Source organism: Simochromis diagramma, unplaced genomic scaffold, assembly GCF_900408965.1.
Source record: "Simochromis diagramma unplaced genomic scaffold, fSimDia1.1 OVJJ01000322.1, whole genome shotgun sequence".
NCBI lineage: Eukaryota > Metazoa > Chordata > Actinopteri > Cichliformes > Cichlidae > Simochromis > Simochromis diagramma.
Window position 1 is genome coordinate 569,459 of NW_024386731.1, and position 24,178 is coordinate 593,636.

General features: G+C 40.0%; 1 protein-coding gene across 1 annotated transcript in view; it reads left to right on the forward strand.

Moving 5' to 3' along the window:
• Nucleotides 1-12,535, forward strand: part of sucla2 (succinate-CoA ligase ADP-forming subunit beta) — a 28,073-nt gene extending 15,538 nt beyond the window's left edge. Inside the window, exons 6-11 of the mRNA XM_040021899.1 lie at nucleotides 784-922; nucleotides 3,463-3,624; nucleotides 4,743-4,885; nucleotides 5,022-5,142; nucleotides 8,840-8,928; nucleotides 10,271-12,535. Of these exons, the coding sequence (XP_039877833.1) occupies nucleotides 784-922; nucleotides 3,463-3,624; nucleotides 4,743-4,885; nucleotides 5,022-5,142; nucleotides 8,840-8,928; nucleotides 10,271-10,345 (729 nt within the window). The 3' untranslated portion in view covers nucleotides 10,346-12,535. The remainder of the gene's footprint in view (nucleotides 1-783; nucleotides 923-3,462; nucleotides 3,625-4,742; nucleotides 4,886-5,021; nucleotides 5,143-8,839; nucleotides 8,929-10,270) is intronic.
• The last annotated feature ends 11,643 nt before the right edge of the window (nucleotides 12,536-24,178 follow it).

Consider the following 24,178-nt stretch of genomic DNA (forward strand, 5'->3'; position numbering starts at 1 on the left):
TTCTTACAGACCCAGCAGGCTTTCCGTGCTTCTAATGAGACCTGTCGAAGCTACTGTTTCTGTTTGAAATTTCACTTTTGTCTTAATGTCGACAGGATTAAGCTCTGTGGGAGCAGTGAATGAGACAAAGTGCTACATATGTGACCAAGAAAACCAAAACAATGAGCTGAAATATGTTAAAGATATCAGGACAGTTAGAGGAGATGCTTAAATCAAGCTATAATTCTTATGCCATTGTTGATAATGATCAGAACTCCCTTTCTCTCAGTGTACAGAAGTTTTACTACACATTTAATTCCTGACAAATCTTAATGTAAGTAAACCACACAAGCTCAGTGTTTCTACGTGATAAAGAAACGCTGCAGTGGTAAGTAAATCTGTCAGCAAGACTTTTTGGGCAATGACCTACCAGAACTTTTTCTGTAGCTGTACACTTTAATTTAAGCTGCTTCATAGTTATAAAACAGAAGATATTTGATCATTCAAAAAAAAAAAATGAAAATACTGAAAGTTTATTTCTTTCTAATTACTTAATTACTTTGTAGCGAATGCTGTGAACCTAAAAGTATAAAATTCCTCCTTCACATTCTCCAAAGCCAGAGTACAGTCTTTTCTCAAGCCGATTTTGGCCCCTGGGCTTTATGTTTGACCCCCTGATCACGGCTATAAACATGTATTCTTTGGGCATTTCTCTGCCATTTGTTTGAAAATAGCTCGCTGCTGATTTTTTATTTTTTTTATTTTTATTTTTTTTATTTTTTGACGAAGTACATCTGTCTGCAGGTTGCTCAGAAGATGGGCTTCCCTCCAGCGCTGATGAATGAGGCAGCTGAGACCATGGTCAAACTGTACAATCTGTTCATTAAGTATGACGCGTCAATGGTCGAGATCAATCCCATGGTGGAAGACTCCTCTGGCATTGGTAGGCGCACACACATGCACCTGTCTGTGTTTCTGTCCTTGTAGGGTGGTGCTGGGTCTTGTCTAGCCTTTTCCCCTAACCTAACCCAGCTGTTTGGAGTGATGTATAGCCTGATCATGTGGGCAAACAAATGTGTTTACAGTTGTTTTGAGCACATTTTAAGCTTTCAGTAGCAGGAAACTGTTAAAATCCATCAGAGATGCAACCTGAGTTAGAACAGACTAATCTTTCCCTTCTGAGTCATAACATCACTGTTCCACTCTCTATCACACACATTCTGTCTCATTGAATTTTTAATCATGTGGTCTGGAGAACAAAAAAGAAAACATCCTCTTTGAACAGAGAGATGAAGTCAGAGTCACTGTTAGGTTAGGAAATACAGCTTGAAAAAGGAATATAATGGCATTATTTTATGGTATTTTAATAAATGTAAAAAACAGTTTGGTCTTACCAAACAGTTCAGCATGTATTCAAATGAAAAGCATGCAGGTGCCCAAATTTAGTTTTGGAATTTTTTTTTTTAAGGATTTGTAAATCTGGTAATCTAAAAAAATGGCCATTCATTTCATTGATGGCATTTTGTAAAAATTAATTGCATTTTTTTTATGTCTTAATCCAAAAATAATATTATTAAGGAAAACAGTGGTGAGAGGCTGCTGCAAAACCACATTTATTGCAATCATATGCAATGAAGTAGCATATGATGATTACCTTGGACATGGTTGCTTTGAAGATGGGGATCAGACCTGTGACCGGTCACAGTTGGCTGTCACATTAAAGACCTTTGGTGATAAAACTGAATCAAGACACTGCTATCAGTTTGCAACTGAATGGGGTTGTTTTGTGATAGTATGCCATTTAACTGTGATAAATCCCTGGGAATCACAGACCTGTGGTCATCTCCATGCACAGAAATCACCTTTAATAAATAGTGATATAGTTGCTTCAGGACGACTGTTTAGTTGGGAAGTGACTTGGTGCTCGGTGACCTTAATATAACCAGAATACAAGCTGCCCACTGACCAGTTGAGTCTCCTACTGCAAAGAGACTCATCAGAGAGTTCAGCTCATTGGCAGACTGACCAAATCTTTTGGCAAATGTTTGCAACCCTTCTTTAAAGTAAAATATTCAATGCAATCACTGGGCAACCACCATTTTTTGTTTATTTGTTTTTTTTGCACAGGTGGATTGATTATAAAAACTCTGCTAGCTTTTGTTTTACCAGGAAATGCTTTCATGGTGATTATAGTAACAAGCGCTGTTGCTGTGAATGCTACACAGCAAAGAGAGGCTTTACTTCCACATTAAACTACAACTCTTCACTGCTGTTGTGTTATCAGTCATGTTGTTCAGAAAAATATGTACTATATGTACTTGGACTGAATTGTGTAATCATTTTTGTCCACGTGCATGTGCCTAGGCTCTCTTTTTTTACTAAATATAAGCGAGAAGCAGCATCAGCTTCTTGCTGCATTTTTCACTCTTTCACTCTTTTCCAAATCTTCCGGAAGATTGGTTGGAGTTGCACTTTTTTTTCAGCTGCACAGTCATGTTGCTCAAGAGGGTTGACCCTGACAGACATTAACCATACACGACTTGTCAGTTTAATCGTTAGTTGGGGAATTTACCTCTTGACAAATATCAGGATTCTTTAATTTCCCGGGCCTAGTTGACATTAAAGAAAAATGGAGCCATGCTAGTCTTGCCCAGGTTTGCAGTCTTGCTGACTGAGATGTGAATGGTGTGTGGTTGGTATGCTTGTGCAGCTCTTGGCCTCTAAAGGTCATTTTCATTTTGCGGAACAGACTAATTTAACTGGACTTATGGGTCTCTGGCAAGGAGGAATGCACTGGGGTTTGTCCATGAAAGCATCCTGGAGATGATGATGAGGAGATTGATTTCAGTCTGAGGTGTGCGTGTTGTTCTGTCAGTGAGTCAGAGTTAATGGCTTTGCCTGATGCACAGTGATGAGCTCCTCAGGCATGAATCACAGCTCTCAAACACAGTTGTGAGGAAAGGAGACCGCTGACCTTTGTGCCAAACACTATGCTGAGCGCCTGATGAGCTGTTAGGTCCTCCTTCTGCATGATCATATATATATATATATAATATAAAAGCTCCTTAGCTTCCTTCACTGTAGCCAGCTGATTACAGACATGTTAGAAATGTTCTTCTGTCCTGCGGTTACTGTTCAGGTATGACTTTGAGTGAAGCTCAGAGTGTTTCTTTTTCCTTGTACTCATAATCAAAGGCAGACATTTTAGCAAAGTGTAGCCAGAAATGAGTTATCCTCCTGAATTGTTTTTGTTTCTTTAATAAGCAAAACTCTCTCCTCAACATATTCAATTATTTGATCATTTCTGAGGTGATATGCATTTACAAAAAAAGAACTCAGCTGCACATTTACATTCCTGGTGCCAGTGCTGGAAACACTCTGTGACACCCCCCCCCCCATGGCATGACTCTCTGGCAGATGGAGAGATGAGCTGACATTGATCTTCTTCTAATGTCAAAATCTTATGTGTCTCCTTGTCAACAGTGATGTGCATGGATGCCAAGATCAACTTTGACTCCAACGCAGCGTACCGCCAGCAGAAAGTGTTTGAACTGCGGGACTGGACTCAAGAGGACCCGCGGGACCGGCAGGCCGCCACGGCTGACCTCAACTATATCGGTCTTGATGGAACTATCGGCTGTCTGGGTCAGTCCAAGCGAAATGTCAGAAAAGCTATTTAGTAGTTTCATTTTTTGTGTTTATTATAGCTTTTGAACTTATTTGGTGGTCATTTTGAGATATGTTCTCAGTTGTAATCCTGATTGGGTACTGCATTTCCCATAATGCTCAGTTATGCCAGACAGAAAATGAATGTTATAGGTTATAATGGTAACCCAGAGATATTAATATGACCAAACTGGACAAGATATGAATATCTATAGATTAAAAAAAGGAGCTTGCTAATTTGTCTGCGATATCCTGCAGTCTGTCAGTCTCCTGTTTACGGTCTTTTTCCCCCTCAACTTTCTAGCCACCTCAACTCCATACACAGCATCCCACAACATAAAGCCACCAAATAAAACACCTTGTGGCCTTTTAGTGGAACTGTTTGTTTTTCTTGACTTACTTTAAACAGCGTCTCAGAAACAGTTCACAGGTCCAGCTGAGCTGCTGTGTTGTGTCCAGTGCTGTGCTAGCTTATCTGACACAATTCTGTCTCTTAACAATGAAAAGCAGATTATACACTGTGTTTTTTTCTCTTATGTCTTTAAAAATATCCAAACTCAGTAGCTGTTGTTGGCTCTAACACTTTCTACTGGCTCAAAATGTGAGGGACTCATAAACACAATGGGGTGGTATTTTACAGCACAGTGGCACCCAAGTCTTGTTTCCATGTGTAAAAACTATTTTTAGTGAGAGTCTGTAATGTTTTGTCATCATTTAAAGATTCCAAAATGGATATTAAACCATTTCCAACCACTTTCACATAACATAAGGAAGAAGTGCAGTTAGTTTCAGACCTAGAAGTACACACCTGAGCTGCTTTAGTTCAAAGTGGTGCATCAGTATCAGCCATTAAAACCTACCACCCTATCACCAAATGGCTTTTTATAACGACTATCAGACCAGACTTTGAGTGTAAAGACAGCACTGTCGTAGTAGGAGCTCTTTTAGTTGTGATTTAAATGTAATGCGTTTCCATTTAATGTCAATCTTATTATCAATGAGTGTTTTGGGTTGTTTTTTTTTTCCAGTACATATTCAGTGCAAAAGAAGAAAATAGTCTGCCTGAATCATTTGACCAGTGGCTTTGTCTGTTTTAGTAAATGGAGCTGGTCTGGCCATGGCTACCATGGACATCATCAAGCTCCATGGCGGCACACCAGCCAACTTCCTGGATGTAGGAGGAGGAGCCACAGCTCATCAGGTGACGGAGGCCTTCAAACTCATCACCTCTGACAGGAGGGTAAGAAGATGCCAGCTTCCAAAGGCTGTTCATGGTTTTAAACAGGAAACTGTTGAAGCTCGATGTAGCTCACCCCTCTGAGCTCGTCAACATTCAGTTTTTGATGAAGTTGTTTCTTTTTTCTTTTTTTCCTCAGGTTCAGGCTATCCTGGTCAATATCTTCGGAGGAATTATGAGGTGTGACGTCATCGCCCAGGGTATCATCATGGCTGTAAGAGACTTGGACCTCAAGATACCCATCGTTGTGCGGTTACAAGGTGAGGAACAAACTGCTATTTTTTTTTTTTTTTAATTTTCTTAAAAGGATTTAAAATGTGGCATTGTATTCATTAACTTGTTAAATTGAAGCTTTGACTTTATCCTTATTTGAAATTTTACTGTTGTTAAATAATTTCCCATGAATTTGATGGGGGATTGATGCCTCCCTCCTTCTGAATGTTGAACGAAAGGATGACGACCTCAGACATCTGGTAGCAGCCAGTTGAAGTGATTTGGGAATAGGATCAGAGATCAGGATCAGAGATTATATATATCTCATCTGCACTAGGAGCCCCTCAGGATCCCTCCATGAGAAGATCTTGCTGAATTCAGGGATGTCTGATCTTAGTGAGCTATGGAATGCAAGGAAATCCCGACAACTCTCCAGCACAGTATCTCAGATTGAAAACGAGTACAGATATTTGTAACGCAGATTTCATTACCAACCTGACCAACAGCCTAAACCTTGTTTTAAAAGGAAATGGAAATAGACAGGGGTTTGGTCCCAAACACAGTGTTGTAATGTTCTGGATCAACCACAGCCACAGGCTCCCCCTCCAGTGGAAACACACACTCTCCCCCACCTTGTCAGGCGGGTTAACTGGCAGCAGCTGGCAGTGCTGAGGGGGGGGGGAGACTCATGTCTGTTTCATTTGATGCTTCCTACTTCAAAGTCTGGCTCCTGGAAACGCGCAGAAAACGACAAACACAAATGAGGTGTGAATTATTGTGATATCGTGTGATATATGCATATGTACATTCATACTCTATATTATCAAAGGAGGCCAAGTGTTGAATACAAAGACTTGCTGGTCCTTTGTGGCCTTCCAGAGAGCTGAATCCCTCACTGGGTGAAATGCCTCTGCCAATTTGGTTTTCTCATCTTTATTCATTCGGCAGTGCAAGGCAGTGAAATTTGCAAGCACAAAGAAATGGTGCATGCTTGTATTTGGAGCCTAAACAGAGCTGACATTTCTCAGTTTTCCTCAGGGTAACATTTTCTGCTCCTGTTTTCTATTTTGGAAACGAGAGGATGTCACCTCAAAATGCTGCTGCTGAGGTTTGCGTTCCAGCGCCAAGACTGTAACTGCACTGCAGCTTTAGACACGTTACGTGAATTAAACAGGAGCGCTGCCTTCTGTTTACATGTTTAATCAGTTTTTTAAAAGTTATTCTTTACACATTTTATAATCTAAGATGTAGAAGCGCTTCTGAAGTTGGATTGGAGTCATTAGGTAGTTCTGTCTTATATCTCAATTAGCACCTCTGTGGTCTTGTCTGCAAGTGTAAATGCACTGGTGAAGAACAGGACAGGTCGTTTTGGTGTTGTTGTTTTTTTTTTTTTTTTTTTAATTTTAGGGAAGCTTTGCATGTTGAAAATAATCAATGTATTCCTTATTTATCACGTACAGAGCCTCTGTGCTGCCACTCAGTTCATATGCTCTCTGAAATGAGATATTTCAGCTCCTCTCCTGTTAAATCTTTCCCTGATAAAAACAGCATTTGATGGCCTCCTCTTCACCTGACCTCCCCTTAATCATGAGTTTTGACTGAGTATATGTCAAAGACATGGTTTGATCACCATTATAATAGTTTCTGGGTAGCTGCATAGTCAGAGACCCAGGCCCTTGCTAACTTCTGATGCACACCCATTCATTTTGTTCTATAAGCCTGAAATATGACAGAAATGACTCAGTTCTGAAAAGCTTCAATTGTTACTGCTGATTGGCTTTCAAGGGTTAAAAAGTTAATGCCACCCTCCTTTTCTTTTGATTGGCTGCTCCTTGCATGCTGTATTTTTATTTTTTATTTTTATAGGATGTTATGATCAGCAGTGTCACAAGGCTTTGGATGATGACTCCTTGTTGGAGTCACCTGAACAGAGATGGACTTGGGCTGCTTTAAGGTCACTTTGTATAAAATCTGTTTCAAAGAGAAAATAAGATATGGGTGAAAGGTTCAACAACAGAGGAAGTTGCCTTCTTTAGCAGAGTACATCCTAGTTCATGGATTGCAGCAGATGTTTTCAGTTCCTTTGTAGTGATGTGTGCTTCTTTAGAGGTTTGGACATACTTAACATACTTGCACAATTAAAAAATTGCTCATTAATATTGGCCATAGCAGAAACTTTGTGTATTTTATATTTTCTTCAGGGAGTATTTTCACACACAAAGTTTTTGGACATGGTTAAATGTAACTGAGATTTTGTTGGTTACCTATAGAGATGTGATTAAATACTGTGGTTTGTTTTTCTACCTTCAAAATGAAGTTAATTGACTGAGTGCGGTTGATACTGTAAGGCTTCAGAGTATTCAGTCATCTGAAACTAAATACTCTGCTGTTAGTCTAAAACTCTGAAGACTATTTGAATTTTAACACCCTGCAGTACAGGGTAAGATGGACTGCAGCAGATGCATTTGATTCATTTGGCAAGAATTCCTTCATGTATGCTTCATCTGCTTTTATCTTCTAAAGTTAGTGGTAAAGGGTAAAAGAAAGTAGTTGGAATAACTTTCCAAAGCTGTTAAATTCTGTCTTGTAACCTCTTAAACATATCTGCGGTGTTTTTAACTTTGATAAACTTTAAGCATCACACTGATGAGCTTGAAACTCAAATGCTTCATGGATTTTAAGTCAGAGCTACAAGTAGCACCTCTGTAAGGCTCTACATCAGCACAAAGACATGCTTTTCCTGTGAGCCAATCCACAAATGTGCGTGTGACCAAATGACTTGTTAATCGGGGCCGGACTCGGATACATCAGATGGGTCACAGCTCCTAATTCGACTCTGGAAACTTGACTGGACCACGTTCTCCTTTCAAAACAGGAACATGCTCTCTTTTAAAATTTTAATGTTTTTTTTTTTTTTTAAATAATAAATATACTGTGTGTGTCTACACACTGACAAGTTACTTTGGTATGTTTATACATGCTCTTTCGTGTCTAAGACTGCTTCCTGGTTTATCCTGGATTCATGGTTTGTGTATTTGTGTCAGTGGCTAATTCTGTAATGTGTCTGCTTTGCTCTGTTTGTAATTCTTTTCTGGGTTGTGAGGTCTGTCTGTATAATCAGGCATTAAAGCAGATGTTGTTGATCTCCATTGATTTGTCTTCTTTTTGCTGACGAAGTACCTGTAAAATAAGCCTCCGTTACCGTTTTTCCCCTATGGTTGTATCTGTGGTTGCCATGGCTGCACACCAAGCCACAGAGGCAAGCTGAAAAAAGTTGAACCATGAAGTGTGAAGGCATCCACCAAACAAAGGAGGAGGCAACGGCTTGCTGTGTGACAGCAGCTTTAATAAAAACTGTCTGCTGGGAGGTTATAGGGCAGTTTTAGGGAAATTGAGTTTTCACTTTGGTCCGGCGAACATTTTCTTTTTCATCAAAGAAACTTCATCAGCTCTCCAAACTTCTGGAAAGACCTTTTAGACATTCAGCTTTGTTTTTCCCGAGTGCAAATGGAAACTGTGGTCTGAGGGTGGACAGTACAGGAGGCACAGGTATCCACAGAAAACCACAAGGAGGTTATTAGCTTCCTCGAGGTTCAAAAACATTCAACAGCATCCAAATGAATGTTTGCCGTATCAACAAACTCTATCAGTTCTGACAGTGACGCAGCTGTAGGGTGGCCAAAGGTACTGCTGTTTTGAAAAACTGACTTTTTTTTCATTTATTTTTTTTTTGTTTGTTCTCAGGAACAAGAGTGGATGACGCCAAAGCTCTGATTGCTGCCAGTCCGCTGAAAATCCTGGCCTGCGACGACCTGGACGAAGCTGCAAAAATGGTACGCACAAAGACCCACGTTCAACTCAAATGCTCACGTCATGAATGGGGAGAGCAGGGCTGACATGTACCTGCCTTTAGATGTGTCGCTGTATGTGAGGAGGCGGAGGGGGTGTGTGTGTGTGTGTGTGTGTGAGAGTGTGTGTGTGTGTGAGAGTGTGTGTGTGTGTGTGTGAGAGAACCAATGTGAGGAAAAACGTCACTTTACATTTATAGCACAAAGTAACCAGAAAGCAGCAACAGTGTGAAAGCGTATGTGAGAACAGGGTTGGGGAGCAGGTGTGCCGGGAGGCAGTTTGATAACATTTTATTAAATCTTACTCTGTTCTAAACACTTTTCACATCCAATTAAGCTGCTTGATTAATTGCTTAAAAGTTGACTGATTCCAGCTTTCATGTAACGATTATATATGTGGAAAATGGTTGTATTTGATCTAAAAACAGGATATTAGTGATGAGCAGGATCAGCTTTGTTAGATATGTGAGTTAGCGAGGAACTGAAAGGCTTTGTTCTGTTCTTCTGGAGTTAGAATACAAAAGATTTTCAGGAAAGATGAGAAAGAATGAAAACCCTTTAGATTGTTGTGAGTGGAGAGTCCTTGTTGTTAGATTAGGAAAAGAAACGTGTATCAGTCACCTGTATTAGTAGTTGTCGTGTTTGGTATTTTTGTTCTGCCAAAATAACTACATTTTTTTATTTAAAAAGTTTAGAATTAATATGATTTTGGAGAAAATTACTAGACAAGTATGACATGATATGGCATGAAACTGCAGCGTGTGTCTCAGTGCACAAAACACAAGAACAAGACTGCACATGTGCAATCAGCTGATTAACAGGTGCAGCTGCTCTGACTGTTAAAGTAGAGTTTGAGGTGTGCGTGTGTCGAGAGAAAAATATGCGTCTTCTAGATGACACTTAGGCGGCCCACTCCCACGGTAAAAGTTCTAGAAAAAGTTCTAGAAAAAGTTTTAGAAACGTAGGACGTCAGCGGCTAAGTTGGTAATAATGATGTGAAGTGAAGCATGACTGCTGTGAGTGATGGGGATGTCAGCTGTCAAACCTGAAGTGCACTATGTCTCAATCCTAAATTGAAAGCAGAATACCTGCATAACACCTGAATTTCAGACTTTTCAAGCACAGTCAGGAGGAGGATTGGGATCCCATTGAAACAGTTGCATGACTTCAGAGACCTGTATCATTTGTGTCATCTGTTCTGTATTGACTGTCTTAAAAAAAAAAGGTCTCCTTTTTAAAACACGGGTTTATTGGTTAAATAAAGGTCAATTGTAAAAGTATGTTATGTTAAATTTTATTTCATGAGCCCACTCTGCTCTGTCCACAGGTTGTAAAGCTTTCTGAAATCGTCTCCCTTGCAAAGGAAGCTCAAGTGGACATCACTTTCCAGCTGCCCATCTAAGAAACCCAACCTTTCTGATCTCTTCCTCCAAGCACTTCCTCTCTCACACCCCTGGGTCAGCCTATCAACAACACGCCACTCCACTACCCAATCAAACAGCAACATGAGCTAGAGAGAAGACACATTAGGTTAGCCCTTTGTTAAACCTCTTTCTGGCTCTGTGGCACAATGACACGACTCTGAACAGGTTTTTTCCCCCCCATCTCCCTCCTTTACTCAAAGTCTCAAACCCAGAAAATACCCTTAAGTTGCACTTGAGTCGATACGCACAAACCTCCTCCTTTTCCTCCTCGTTCTTTTTCGCTCTCTTCCACCCTGAGAGGGAGACTCGCGGTGAACCTTTCTGTCTTCTTTGGTACTTGTTGCGAACACTTCCTTTGACCTACTTTGAAACAATAATAGAATAAAAACAGTAGCTTTGTCTTGTTACTCGGTGTTCAGGTTGGGGCTCTTTTGAGTCGAATCATTTCCTGTTTTCAGCTGAATGCTTGTGAGTTGGGACCCACTAGTGCTGTCCATTACACGGTTTAGCACGAGTGCCTTTCAATCTCTAAATAGGAATGTATTCCTCCATTCACGATTTTCTTTGTGTGTGAGTGAAGAGCTACAAACACACAAACAACATGCTGGCAAGCTTGACACTGGCATGAGGAAACAACCTCAGTTTTCTCCTTAATGGAGAATCAGCAGCATTGATTTAATATTGGTGGGGTTTATTTTCCATGCAGGCCTCAGTGTTATTTCTGTACCTCCTGTAGGCATGAGTTCCTCAGCCTCCTTCATTACTCCTGACACAGCAGATGTTTCCTCCTTTCAAAACTGCACACTCGGCACGGACGGTCTTCGTTCATCTCTGACTTTACCTGAAGGTTTGAACGGCTCAATCCGGTTTAACCCGGGTTTGAACGAGTCGCATTTGTTTGCCTGAATTATTAGACACCAGACCTGCGGGCATATCGATCGACGTCAGGATCTGAGCGAGTATTGATGAGCGGGCCTGGCGTTTGGGCTGTGCCCCAGCTGTGGTGGAGCTCGTGTGTGGGTATGTTGAACACAGGTGATACATCACAGCTAACTTTCTTTTTTAAAATAAATGAATTATTCAGTGTTTCAGTGAATTATTCAGTGTTTGTGTTGGGCACCTCAAGTTTTGCCAGGGAGGAACATGGAGATCAAAAGTTGAATGATCTCAAAGTAAATCAAGAGAGCTTGGTGTACGTTCCTGTTCCCGTGGAAACTGCTCCTGCTTACCTGCCAGGTTTACACCAGATGGAGTTCACATCTTGTGACCATCTGAAAATCAAAAAGGCCGTTGTTTTGATGTCTTTCATGACAATACTTTTAAGATCTTTGTTTTGAGCTGCTAATGAATCCAAATAAGGAATTTTGAAGTATTCCCGGGCAGTGTGAAAATAATTAAACAGATAATGAAAAAAGTTCTCAGTTGCAGTCTTCGTGTTTTAATATTGAGATTATTTTCCAAATTGAAACTGCACAAAACAGGAGGACGCAAGCACTTCCACTGTCATCCAAACAGTACTTGCTTATACTGTCTAAAGGGGGCAGCCAGGAAGTCTGAAGGTTGACGTTCACAAGTCACAAGTTTATCCGGTTGAGCTCAAACTGAAGAGGACAGAAAAGTCACTGGTTCCGATTGCAGGTTTATCACCGTGTTCAAAGTGGTCATTGTAGGCAACTTTCTTGTTAAATGAACTACTGCCATAATAGTTTTTTCCCCCCCTTGGAGCATGAAAGTCACCAGAAATGGACTGATGACTGCTGAAGACACTGGAATTTTGTGTCGTTCTTTATTTATCTGCTTTATTCTCTCTATGGAATAATTCACTGGTTTAGACCTCTGCAGTTGCTGCTCCCTTGTGTTCAGTCGTGCCATCGCGCCACAGTCTATTAGCTCCTTTTTTTTGGTTTCTGTTTGTGAAGTCAGAGTCGAGGTTGGGGTACTCCAAGTCAAACTGTAAAACGGCTGTAGGTTCTTTTTTTTTTTTCCTTCTTCCCTTTACTCCTCCTCCTCCAGCTCTCCAAACACAAGCCGACATTGTGAGTTGTACGTCATTTATTTTATCTTGTAAATAACCAGACTGATGTTCTCGCTCTGTAAAATATTTATGCTCCTCACAAAGAGCACAGCAAAGGAAGAAAAAGAAAAGAATAAATACAGAGAACACCAACTTTTCCCTGGTTGAATTTCTTGTCTCCTGTGTGTTTTGTCTTGGACGCTGTACAAAGCTGAGCATTTATTTTGGTTTAATCTTCTTACCAAAAAATGCCTAATTGGTGCTGAATGTAGTGGCACCATAAAGCCTCAGAAGCCTTTATTTAGTTTCCTGTTAAAGAGCAACTGTTTAATGTTTTGTATGAGTTTGAAATCAAGAACCTGCAATAGTCTTGTGAGATAGTGGAGAATGCTATTCATACATCCACCCATTTCTTCTGCTTATCCGGGGCATGGGTCACGGAGACAGCAGCCTAAGCAGAGAGGCCCAGACTTCCCTCTCACCAGCCACCACCTCTAGCTTAGTTTGGCAGGAGGTCCTCGGTGTGCCAGGAACACCTACAGCCGGAGGCATTCTACTAGGCTGGCTCCTTTCGATGTGGAGAGGCTCTATTCTGAGCCCTACTCAGATGAGTGAACTCACCACTTTCTCTAAGGGAGAGGCCAGCCACCCTTTGAAGAAAGCTTGCTTCTGCTTATATCTGCCATCTCGTACTTTCAGTCACTACATAAGCTCATGACCATCGGTGAGGGTAGGGTCGTAGATGGACCGGTAAATGGTGAGCTTCTCTTTTATGCTCAGCTCTGTCTACCATGACGGACTGGAACACAATCCACATCACTGCAGGCGTGGCTGCAAAGTGTCTGTTAATCTCCCCTCCCCCCTCACTCGCAAAGAAGACCCCGAGATATTTCAACTCCTCCACATGGGGCAGCAACTTGTTCCTGACCCGGAGTGGGCACTCCACCCTTTTTCAGCTGAGGACCATGGCCTCAGATTTGGAGGTCCCAATTCTTGTTCCTGCCGCCTCACATTCTGCTGCAAACTGCTTCAGTGCTCGCTGGAGGCCACCACCTGAACAAACCAGCAGGACAACTGCAAAACGCAGAGATGACATTATAGATGAGTGTTGGTTTGATCAAGCGGTTTGGAGAGGTAAAACCTGTTCCCTTGTTAGTCTTTGTTGAACTGATTCCAAGTATACCAAAAAGAGTGGCCAAATCAGTGTTGGATAGGATGAATGCACTGGTGAGTTTAGCAACATCAAAAGGTCTGGAAGACCAATGAATTGGACGATTGCAGAATTCTTTCCTGGGTTAAGATAAAACCTTCCACGACAAACAGCCCAGTCAACAGCTGTCGCAACTGCAGGTGGCTCATTGTCAAGAGACACCTTCATGAGTGGAAATGCAGAGGGTTTACAACAAGGTGCAAACCACTGGTTACAAAGGATACCAGAGGATTAGACTTTGCCAGAAAAAATAAAAAAGATTCTGCACTGCTCTGGAAAACAGAGGACAAATGACACCAAGTAAGTCACAGTTACAGAAAACAACTAATATTCACTCTAAATTTATCGAATTACCCACGCTGTACAGCCTCTATTCATGAATATACAGATTACTGTCAGTAGGAAAAAAAGACTTTTTTACTTGTTTGTTTTTTTGTTTTAATGTTATGTACCCTTTTCTGTAATTTTGCTGAGGTTAAAAATGTTCTCAGAATGAGTTAAACTATCACAAACAACAGGGAATATGTTTTCTAATGTTTACCTGTGTAATCTCAGTCCCATCTGAATGGTGCTTTAAACTATGGTCTTTGTTTGATGCTATTTTCTAACAATTCTGCTCGGTATGCAGCAGGATCATTTTGTTGTTTAAATAATAATAATTTTGTAAGCATATTTCCATTTGTGTTGGGCCTGTAACGACTGAGTGAGCGCTCTCTGATTGCAGGTTCTGTCAGAGTCACCCACGCTGGCTGTAATGGCAGGTTGATTACCTGAGTGGGTGTTTCTTGACAGCAGGTTAAAATGCTTTTGACTATGTTGATGGAAAACAACACATGATGATTCAAACTCTGGTCAAGTAAAAAAAAACAAAAAAAAACTGGAGGAACATTCACACATGGTTAACATTTGAAGATTACCCTGTTTTAGTTTTTTAACAAGGTAGAAGCCTTCCAAATGCATTTAAAAAGAAAAGACGTTTAATGTGGGCACTTTGTCGTCTTTCAGCTACCCTGCTCTGAAGTTGAGAAAATCAAACATCAGTCAGGTCAGAGGACAGAGACCAGTTGAGATTGTAGAAGGACACGAAACAGATAAGGAGTTAGATATTTCACACACTCGCACTGAGTTGGTCGAGACCCAAAATGGAACTAAAAAAGAATGAGTGTGTCCTATGGTCAAAGCTTGACCAATCAACTGTTTAATAGGTTTACAATAACATGCCAGATGATACAAGTTTAAATCATAGATGGTATAGAAGATGGATGAAGTTTATGGGTCTGAAAACTGAAGCCAACATGGAAAAGCCTTAAACTTGCATTCTTCCTAATGACCAGCAGTGGGTTGCAGAAAGCCTTCCAGTTTTATAGAAGTCTACGACCCTCAGCTTCCTTGTTCTCTTATCCCAGTAAACTATGCCGGCTCATTGGCTAATGGCTTGCCAATCACAAGTCAAAAACACTCAGCTTGAGGCTTTATAAAGGGACTTCAAACCATCCTGTGTTTTGTGCTGCCCACGTTTAAGATCAACAAATCTATTTATTTAATGATAGTTAACAAAGTTCATGCTTATTGTATCCATAGCAACTAAGTAACAGCCAGGTGCTAATAATCAAATGCTCTTCATTAATTCATTATCAGTGAGTGTGTTCACCTCTGAAATTTTGACAGCTTTTAGCTTTGCACACCAGCATCTGAATAAATCAGACTTCTAGAAAGACTTAGGACAGATGTGGCCAAAGTAGTGCTGTTTAGCTATGGTGCACAGCACCGTGTTTGATGAAAACCAAACGCAGTATATCAGCACAAGCACCTCATACCAACTGCAATGCATGGTGGTGGAAGGGTGATGATTTGGGCTTGTTTTGAAGCCACAGGCCCTGGTGACCTTGCAGTCATTTATTTGATCCAAATTAGGTCGTGCAGCACAGATCATAGACATACATCACAGTTGAAAAGGGAAAGAATCAAGGTTTTACAATATATTAGTCAAAGTTCAGACCTCAACTCAACTGAGAATTGAAATGCTGTAGTGTGACCTGTGCAGAAAGAAATGTTTGTAAAAGAACTGAAGCAATGATGTAAAGAAGAGTGGGCCAGCAATTATTTCAGGTTACTACTGCTCAACGAGGATCTGCAAGATACTGAATCATAAGGTGTAGTTAGTTTTTCGCAGGACTGCATAGAGTTTGGTGAAAACATTCTTTCTTACATGACTATTGTTCCTTCGCAATTCATATAAACTAGCGTCAAAAGTTTTGGACTACTGACACCAGATCTTCAATCAGCAAATTTGGACAACCTCTGTTATATTTTTATGAACACATATTTAAAAAACAAGGGTAGTAATAGAGCTGGGCGATATAAGATTTTTTCACATTACGATATGTTTTTTTCCATTTCAGGCGATAACGATATCTATCATGATATAAGCCAAATAACTATATTTGTAAGATTTAAATGTGCCGTTGCTCACAAGTAAAATGTGAAATAATCAGCAGCTTGTTTTTATTTAAATATTTATTTCCCATAATAAGTTCAACAGGGTAGATGTACTTAAGGAACATGAGACTTTTTCAGATAAATAAAGGCAAATATTGCAAACTACACAAAAGGCAGCCGCTAAAGCGTTTAAGTTTCAAAATAGAGCAAACAAAACAGACTACTAAATTGTCAATTCCACTTAGAAACAAAATATTAATTCTAAAAATAAATCTTAGTTTGTTTTACAGAAGAACAGACAAAACTGACTAACTTTTGTCAATATCAAATAAACTGAGAACTAAAAGGAAATTCTCAATCTCTCCTTGTTGTATAGCTTAGCTTTTCAAACAGTTTTAACAGTTACTTTAGTCTGACAAAAGCCGAATGACGAATTAGCGCTTCCAGTCAGGGACTGAGGCTACGTCCACGGGTATTTTTGAAAACGGAGATTTTCCGTTTTCGTTTTAAAAAATAATCCCGTCCACACATAAAGGCAGAAATGAAGGAAAACGCTGCTATGAACACGCCAAAGCAGCAGGTGGCGCTAGATTCATAACCGTGCAGAAATGTTGGCCAATCAGAAGTCTAGAAGCCTCGGTGGGAAAAAGTAAACAAAGCTGGGGCATAGAAGCAGAACAGAGTCGTATGTGTGGAGGGACAGTAACTGTGTGTATATGTAAGCATTTAAACACTGCAGAGAGTACAATTAACAGTAACAGTATTGTAGAAATTCATTTCACCGAAACAATAACGTGGCGCACAGTGTGACGTCAAAAAATGCGCACACCTTTTGACGCTGCGTTTCCTCCGTTTTTCTAGTCCACACGTAAATGCAAAAACGGAGTTTTCAAAATATCCACCCTGGCCGGAGTTTTTAAAAATCTTCGTTTTCAGGGACCAAAAACGCCGTTTACGTGTGGACGAAAGGTGCAAACCCATAGAAAAATCTGCGTTTTCAAAAATACCCGGGTACGTGTGGACGTAGCGCATGCACCAGTTTATTGTATTTCCAGACTTGCTTTCGGCACAATTTACAGTGCACGCTACTCTGTTTTTTGTCAGACTTGAAATAGCCGAAATACCTTCACACTAGGAACTTCTATGGCTCTTCCGTTCGACAATCTCTCCGGCGTTGGAACCATCATCTGTTTTCTCTTTGGTAACCTTCGGTCACGCTCGGTTGATTTTTCTAGTCGGCACACTCATTTCCTCCATTACCCGGGCGGTACGGTGGCTGGCTGCTTCCCAAACAAATACACATGTGCGGCTTGGCACTTGTGCTGTACGTAACAAGTCACGCGACGTGACGCTGCGGCTGTGATTGGTTCGACTCTGCGCTACTTAATTTGGATTGGCTGTTCTTTTTTTTTTTTTTTTTTTTTTTTTTAAGAGGACAAGAGCGGCGAGGTCTATCGCGATAGTTTAATTTTTCTATCGAGAAAAAGTTATATCGCGATACATATCGTTATCGTCCTATCGCCCAGCTCTAGGTAGTAATATCTTACAAGCAAGAGCTTGTACTGTCACATTGTGAGTTCATTTTCCTGTGTGCATGTATGTGTCTGAGTGTGTTCTGGCTGGTAACGAATCTAAATAAAACCTCTACGGGAACACACCAGTTAATCTGTGAAAGATGCCAAAACAAGCAAAAAATATAAAATCACTTCTTAAAGAATGACACACTAATTCATAATGTGCAGTGTGAAGTCATTTACTATACAGTTGGTCAGACAGCTGCTAAAATGCAGGTGCTTGACGTTCACAAGCAGCAGATCTATCAATCGGTCAATCTGCACACAGCCACACGTGCCCTCTTCCAGTTCAGGCAACAAGCTCTAGCAGTTCTTTGCTGCTGAAATCCACAAGGGCAGCACTGTTTTAATATGGACGGTGAGATGAAGTCACTGCTTTAAAGCTGAATGTGGATATGGCCTTTGAGCACTGGAAGGCCGTGTCACTGTAGAAGAGATGAAAAGCTGGGTTAAGTCATCAGAGGACTCCCTGCTGAGTTCACATCTTCACTCAAATTAAACCTTGCCAACACAACACACACTCACACTGAGCTTTGAAGTCTTTGCTCCAGCCTCTTTTTCTACGATTTCCTTGGCTGTAGCACCAGGCTCAAATCTCGACCCTGTGGCTAGAAAAGATGATTTTGATTGTACACAAGACATTTCATTATATCTCTCCCTGCCATGTTTCTCCAGAGATGAAAAGAGTGCTGAGGCCAAAAATCTTGTGATAAATGGACCTTTTTTTATTTCTAAAACTAATTAAGAGGGAAAGGAGGGGTAAGCTGGGCTCTGATTTGTCATGGATGCACTGTATGCATTTGGAACTAAAATATGAAACTCGATGACACATTTTTAATTTTCTAAATGTGTGTTTGTGGGTGGCAGGCACAGCGTCTGTGCTGGAGCTGGGACAAACTGCACTGAATCTGTGTCATGAGTAATTTTAGCTGTAATGGAAAATGTAGCAGTACCTTACTAAAATCACTTGTGCAGTGTTTAATAAACTTACAGCAGGTGGTCAAAGTAAAACAAATGCTCTCTACAATCTAAGTCTAGCTTTGTTCATCTCAAAACCAAACCAACACTTTTAATCTGGTGTTGTTTTTCCTTTTTTGTGTATGTGTGTGCGTTAGTGCTAAGTCATTCAGTTCAACCAAGAGAAGGTTGTTTTTTTTTTGTTGTTTTTTTTTTAACTCTGTGCATAATTTATATTTGTCTTTGGTATGGAGAACAGACCCCAGCAGAACATAGAGCAGGCATCTGTGGCTTGAGGTGGGTTCCAAAGTGGCCTGCAGATGTACAGCAACTTTTAACAAACTAAACGCAAAGATTACCAAAGTCTCTAAGAGTAATATTGTAGGTTTGAAACACATTACATATATGAATTGCAACATAATCAGTGAGACCAAACGGTAGAAAAGGTGGGTTATGAGGAAAAGCTCATTCACATGAGAAAAAAACTGGGGCAGTAACTTCCTTGTGACAGGGAAAACACAATTATGGCATTTCGTTTCAGTTTTTTGCTTTCAGTGACAGATTGAAAGTGTTGAGAGGGGTGGGAAGTCCCCCAGCTTATCTTTCATTACATCTGAGAGAGGATCAAAGGACTTAATATCCAGCTTTTTTATTTAAAGTGATAGAAAGTGCTACAGCATTTTATCTGTATGTGATTATGCTAATAATGAATCGTGCTTAAATCTGCTCAGAAACAAAAATAGATCTAATCAAAATCTAATCAGATGAATGAGAATATAATCATCAGAATGAAATGTTTCTAATACCTGAGTTCTTGAGTTTGGTGTGAGTTTGTACTGTGCTGACATGGATATTTCAATGGAGAAGTTAAACACGGTGTAGCCCAGATCTTGTCTGAGGGGGAGAAGCTTTAAGTGCTCGGTCAGAATGATTAAGGAATGTCTGACTTTACCATGTATCATTTATGAATTTATTTTTGCTGTATAATTACAAACTCTGTGTAAAGCATCTTGGTATGAAAATAAGCAAACACTTGCGAGACCTAATCATAGGTGTAACCATCACACATGTATCAAAGTAGCTGAGTAGTTCCTGGCATGAGCAGAAAACATCATCTGAATCCAGCCCTGGGAGATCACAGTTAGAAATTACAGCAAGAAATGCCAGAGAAAAACCCCTGCCTGAACCACAAACTCATTTTATATTTTCTGGCTTTTTCTCTGTGAGATTATAACCTTTGAGAGTTTGTCTGTTTCCTGGTGGATTACATTGCATTCAAAAATTCTAAATTATTGCCTTTATCTTTTTAAATTATTGTGAAACAGAAAAGTTAAAACCCTGTGTTTTATTAAAATAACATCACCCAAAGGGTTGCACACATCTCCTGGTGGAGATGGAGATGTGTCTTCAAACAATTGCTGCAGTCACTCTCACACAGACTGGTACTTGCTGACTATTCTGTTAACAGACAGGTTGCCAACATGTTGTAATATGTCTGTTTGCTATGGGGGACGACTCAACTGTTTGCCAATGGGTCATATTCCTATAAAAAAGCAATGTTTCTAAGTGCTTATGCCATTTTCCTGTCAACTAACCATCCTGTGACAACAACATCAGTATTGTACATCAGTGTCTAGACTTTGGATGTAAGTAGCACATGTTAATTTAATTTATTTATTATATAATGTGATTTTCTGTGTACATAGACAACTCCTGGAAGAACTGGACTACCTGTACAACCTGTAAAACCATTCCTGTTTTAGAGATTGCGCCATTGTTGTCCCTTTAGTGCACCTGTTGCTATAGTTTCATCAACATTTTCATTAACAACCCCTCTGCTATTTAACCCATCAGATCAATATCCCACAAGTTTACTTGACTTGATTCCGTACTCTGATTAAAAAGTGTTCCTGTAATTGTTTTGAATTTCTGTGTATGAAGAGTGCAACAGATTTATGACTTTCAAGTTTTTTTTTTTACAGTCAATAAGCAATTTGACCCCATTACTTGAAAACAGCCACCAACCCTTTGGAGTCCATGTTGATTTTTAATCTATCCTTGATCTTGCATGCATGTACCCTATGTAAGCTAAATCACAGCGTGATAGCAGACTGATCAGGTGTCTTATTGCTGTTTTAACACTCATTTTGCTGTAACAAAGACACTTTGAAGACAGCAGCTGAGTGCAACTGGCTGCAGACTCGCTCCATTTAGTGGTAAGACTACACACCTTTGGAGCAGGAATCACAAGTTCGATTCCCACCTGGTATCCAGTAAGGGTCCTGGCTCGACCCCCATGCTAAAAAAAAAAACAAGCCCAGGAATTGTGCGGCTATGTCTGCAGCTCGGACACAAGCGTTTCACTACATGTTATACTTTGTATAATTGTGTACGTGACAAATAAAGGTTGTTTGTTTGTTTGTTTTGAACAAACCACATGAAAAGCAACAAGAACTTCACTGCACATGGCTGCAGTAAAAATCTCCAACCACTGTTTTCCATAGAGTGACTGCGGGAGTAATTTGCTATTCATTGACTTTCATTACTCTTCTCTCCAGAGCATACCTCCACCTCTCCAGGCTCTTTCCCACCTGCGTCCTACTCTCACTACAGAGCACACCATCATCTGCAAACCTCATAGTCATTCAGGCTGGACATTCCCGCCACTTCTCAACATGTGCTGCACCAGCTTCACATACTTCTCTGACACCTGACTTCCTTATACAAAACCACACTTCCTCTATTAACAGGTCTATCCCTAGATCTTCAAGAATGAATGTGGGTCATATGATCTACAGATGATAGTTTGGCTATCTATGCTTAAACTAGTTTTATTAATTATTTTTTCACCAAAACCAACTGTTTCTTCCCTCCTACAGTGGCTGTGACTTCAATCACATCCCAGTTGTTCTATTTAAAATCTACTGTGGTTGTGTACAGAAAAAAAACACTGTCACTGTCCCCAAACCTACGGGCCTAAGTGTATTAAAATACTATAAAACAGGCACCGACATGATGCATTTTACTGACGAAATTTGTGAAAATCTTAATTCTTACAATGGGCTATTTTTACACATTATGCCATGGCCTAAAATAAAAGGCTTCTCCACCACTGATATTTGAAGTGTCAGCACGGATCACATCAGGGACTCCCACTCTCTCAGCAGAGGCGACCGTGCTGCTGCTCACACGTGAATCCTGACGCCTCTGGCTGGTCATTGCTCACTTTGTTGCAGCAGAAGTGAGGGAAGAGCAGCAGGAAGGAACCCTTTAGAGTCCGGGTTGATTTTTAATGTGTCCTTAATCTTGCATGCATGTACCGTGTGTAAACTAAAACAGAGCCTGATGAAAGTTTGTAAATTAAAGAATAAAAACAATAAACCTTATTATACAACTAGATTGTAAAATAATGCTGTGAAAGATTTAAAAAACTATAAAAAAAACCCACGTTTGTTTCCTTCATGCTCGACTGTAATTCTTGTCATCATGACGATTCGTGGCTCTTTGGAAAGCCTCCAGCTGATTGAGGGGAATCTCAGGAACTAATAAGAAGGATCCTATTTCCTCCACATTAGCTCCCCTTCATCGGTTTCATGTAAAATATAGAACAAAATTTAAAAATCACTCTTGCCACAAACAAAACCCATAGTCTCATCATACCTCTGGTGACAGTCAAAGTCAGCCAATATCAAACTGAAAATGAAAGCATGTAAAATATATATTTTATATATATATATTTATCAATGAAGGTTTTAGCTTTGTCTTTGATCATAGGAAATGTGTGTCTGTTGACCAAATCTATTGGAAAAAGTGAATTTTACATATTTTTTTCATTTTACAAAAGAACTTCAGTGATTATCACAGACTATATTTCATAACTTTATGTCATCTCTTATCCCGTCTACCTTCTCTCACCCCAACCGGTCGCAGCAGATGGCCCTGCCCCTCCCTGAGCCTGGTTCTGCTGGAGGTTTCTTCCTGTTAAAAGGGAGTTTTTCCTTCCCACTGTTGCCAAAGTGCTTGCTCATAGGGGGTCATGTGATTGCTGAGTTTTCCTCTGCATGCATTATTGTAGGGTCTACCTTACAATATAAAGCGCCTCAAGGTGACTGTTGTTGTGATTTGGCGCTATATAAATAAAACTGAATTGAAATTGTTATAGTGGGATAGCGAAATGTGGAGGCTAGTCAGTGGTGCTGAAACAACGTTTATCTATTCCCATGTCAGAATCCTAGAACTCACATGCTGTTATATTAGTGTGTGATTGCCTGTTGGACCAATGGAGGACGCAGCTACGTAAGCTAAGTTATCATAACTACTATTTAATGGTATTTTCACGGTTTATACACTTGCACTACTGTTTGCAGACCTATATGAGTTGTTTTCAACTAAGTGTTCCAATTTTAGCAAATTTGTAAAAATTTTGTAAAGGTATTTTATTTAGGAAATTCATTGGTTTGACAGCTTTACAGCATAAATAATGGGTGTCTTAACTGTTACAGTAAAAATGGTTGACATCATAAACTACACAGTGATATTAATCTTGACTTTTTAGTGTTCTGGTAAACAAAACAGCCTGAAAAAAAAATCACAGGTTTACAGTTATCAGTATTTGTGTAGAAGCACAAAAACAAAAAGTGTGCCGATCTGGCCTATCTCTTTTATTCGGAAGCTGTCGAATTTGAGTGCATTTATGTGTATAAACCTGACACCTCTACAGCAATCTGAGAAATCCATCTTCTCAACTTTCAATTTTCAGTCAAATCCAAACACATGTTTTCAAAGACCTCTTGCTGGGTGGGAAACCTGTTATTTTCATCCAAAGATATCACTTTCAGTACCATTAGTTCAGGTGGGTTTTTGTCTCTTTACATATTATCTATTACCGGCAGATGATTGCTTTCTGCCCCAGTTGTCACATAAGTGAGACATATAGGGTTCATAATGGTCCAACCTCTTATTTCAGCCACAAATCCACTTCTAGTCTGTCACTGTTTCCAACATTAGCTAGTATTTTGATGGTCAATCTGCCACTGACGTCACTGCTAAAAGCTGAAACAGAAATTGTTTTGCACCACATGTTTACTTAAAGTCTTATTTCAGTGAATGCTGTAAAGCATGATAAGACTTTGGTTGACTGGTTTGTCACTCTGGGCAGCAGAGTTATTTATTATTGCCTGATACTGATCGCTGTGTGCAAAATACACAGTATTCCACTTCCAAAATACCAGAAAAACTTTGCATCACCTTTGTACTCTATTGTTAAATTCAAAATTAAAATAAAAAACTTAAAGACTCCTGTAGGGCTCAGTGATGGGGAACCCTTATATCAGGAGAGGAAAGTCATAATAAAAGCGTCACTCATTCAGCATGCGTAAGCCATAAATGATGAAGAAAAGGGTCTTTTAATTAGAAATGAGAGAGAATGGAGAAAGAAGGCTGACTGCTCAGGTGAACCCTCACTGCTTTAAGACGCCCGTTAATAAATAACTGGCATTATGGGATATCTATGTAGGGCTAGACATGAGGGGAGTGATAGCTGGCCACTTTTTGAGGTTTCCTCTTGGTAAAAAAACCTACATTTTAAAGAAAATTGATCATTATTTTACATTAAGGT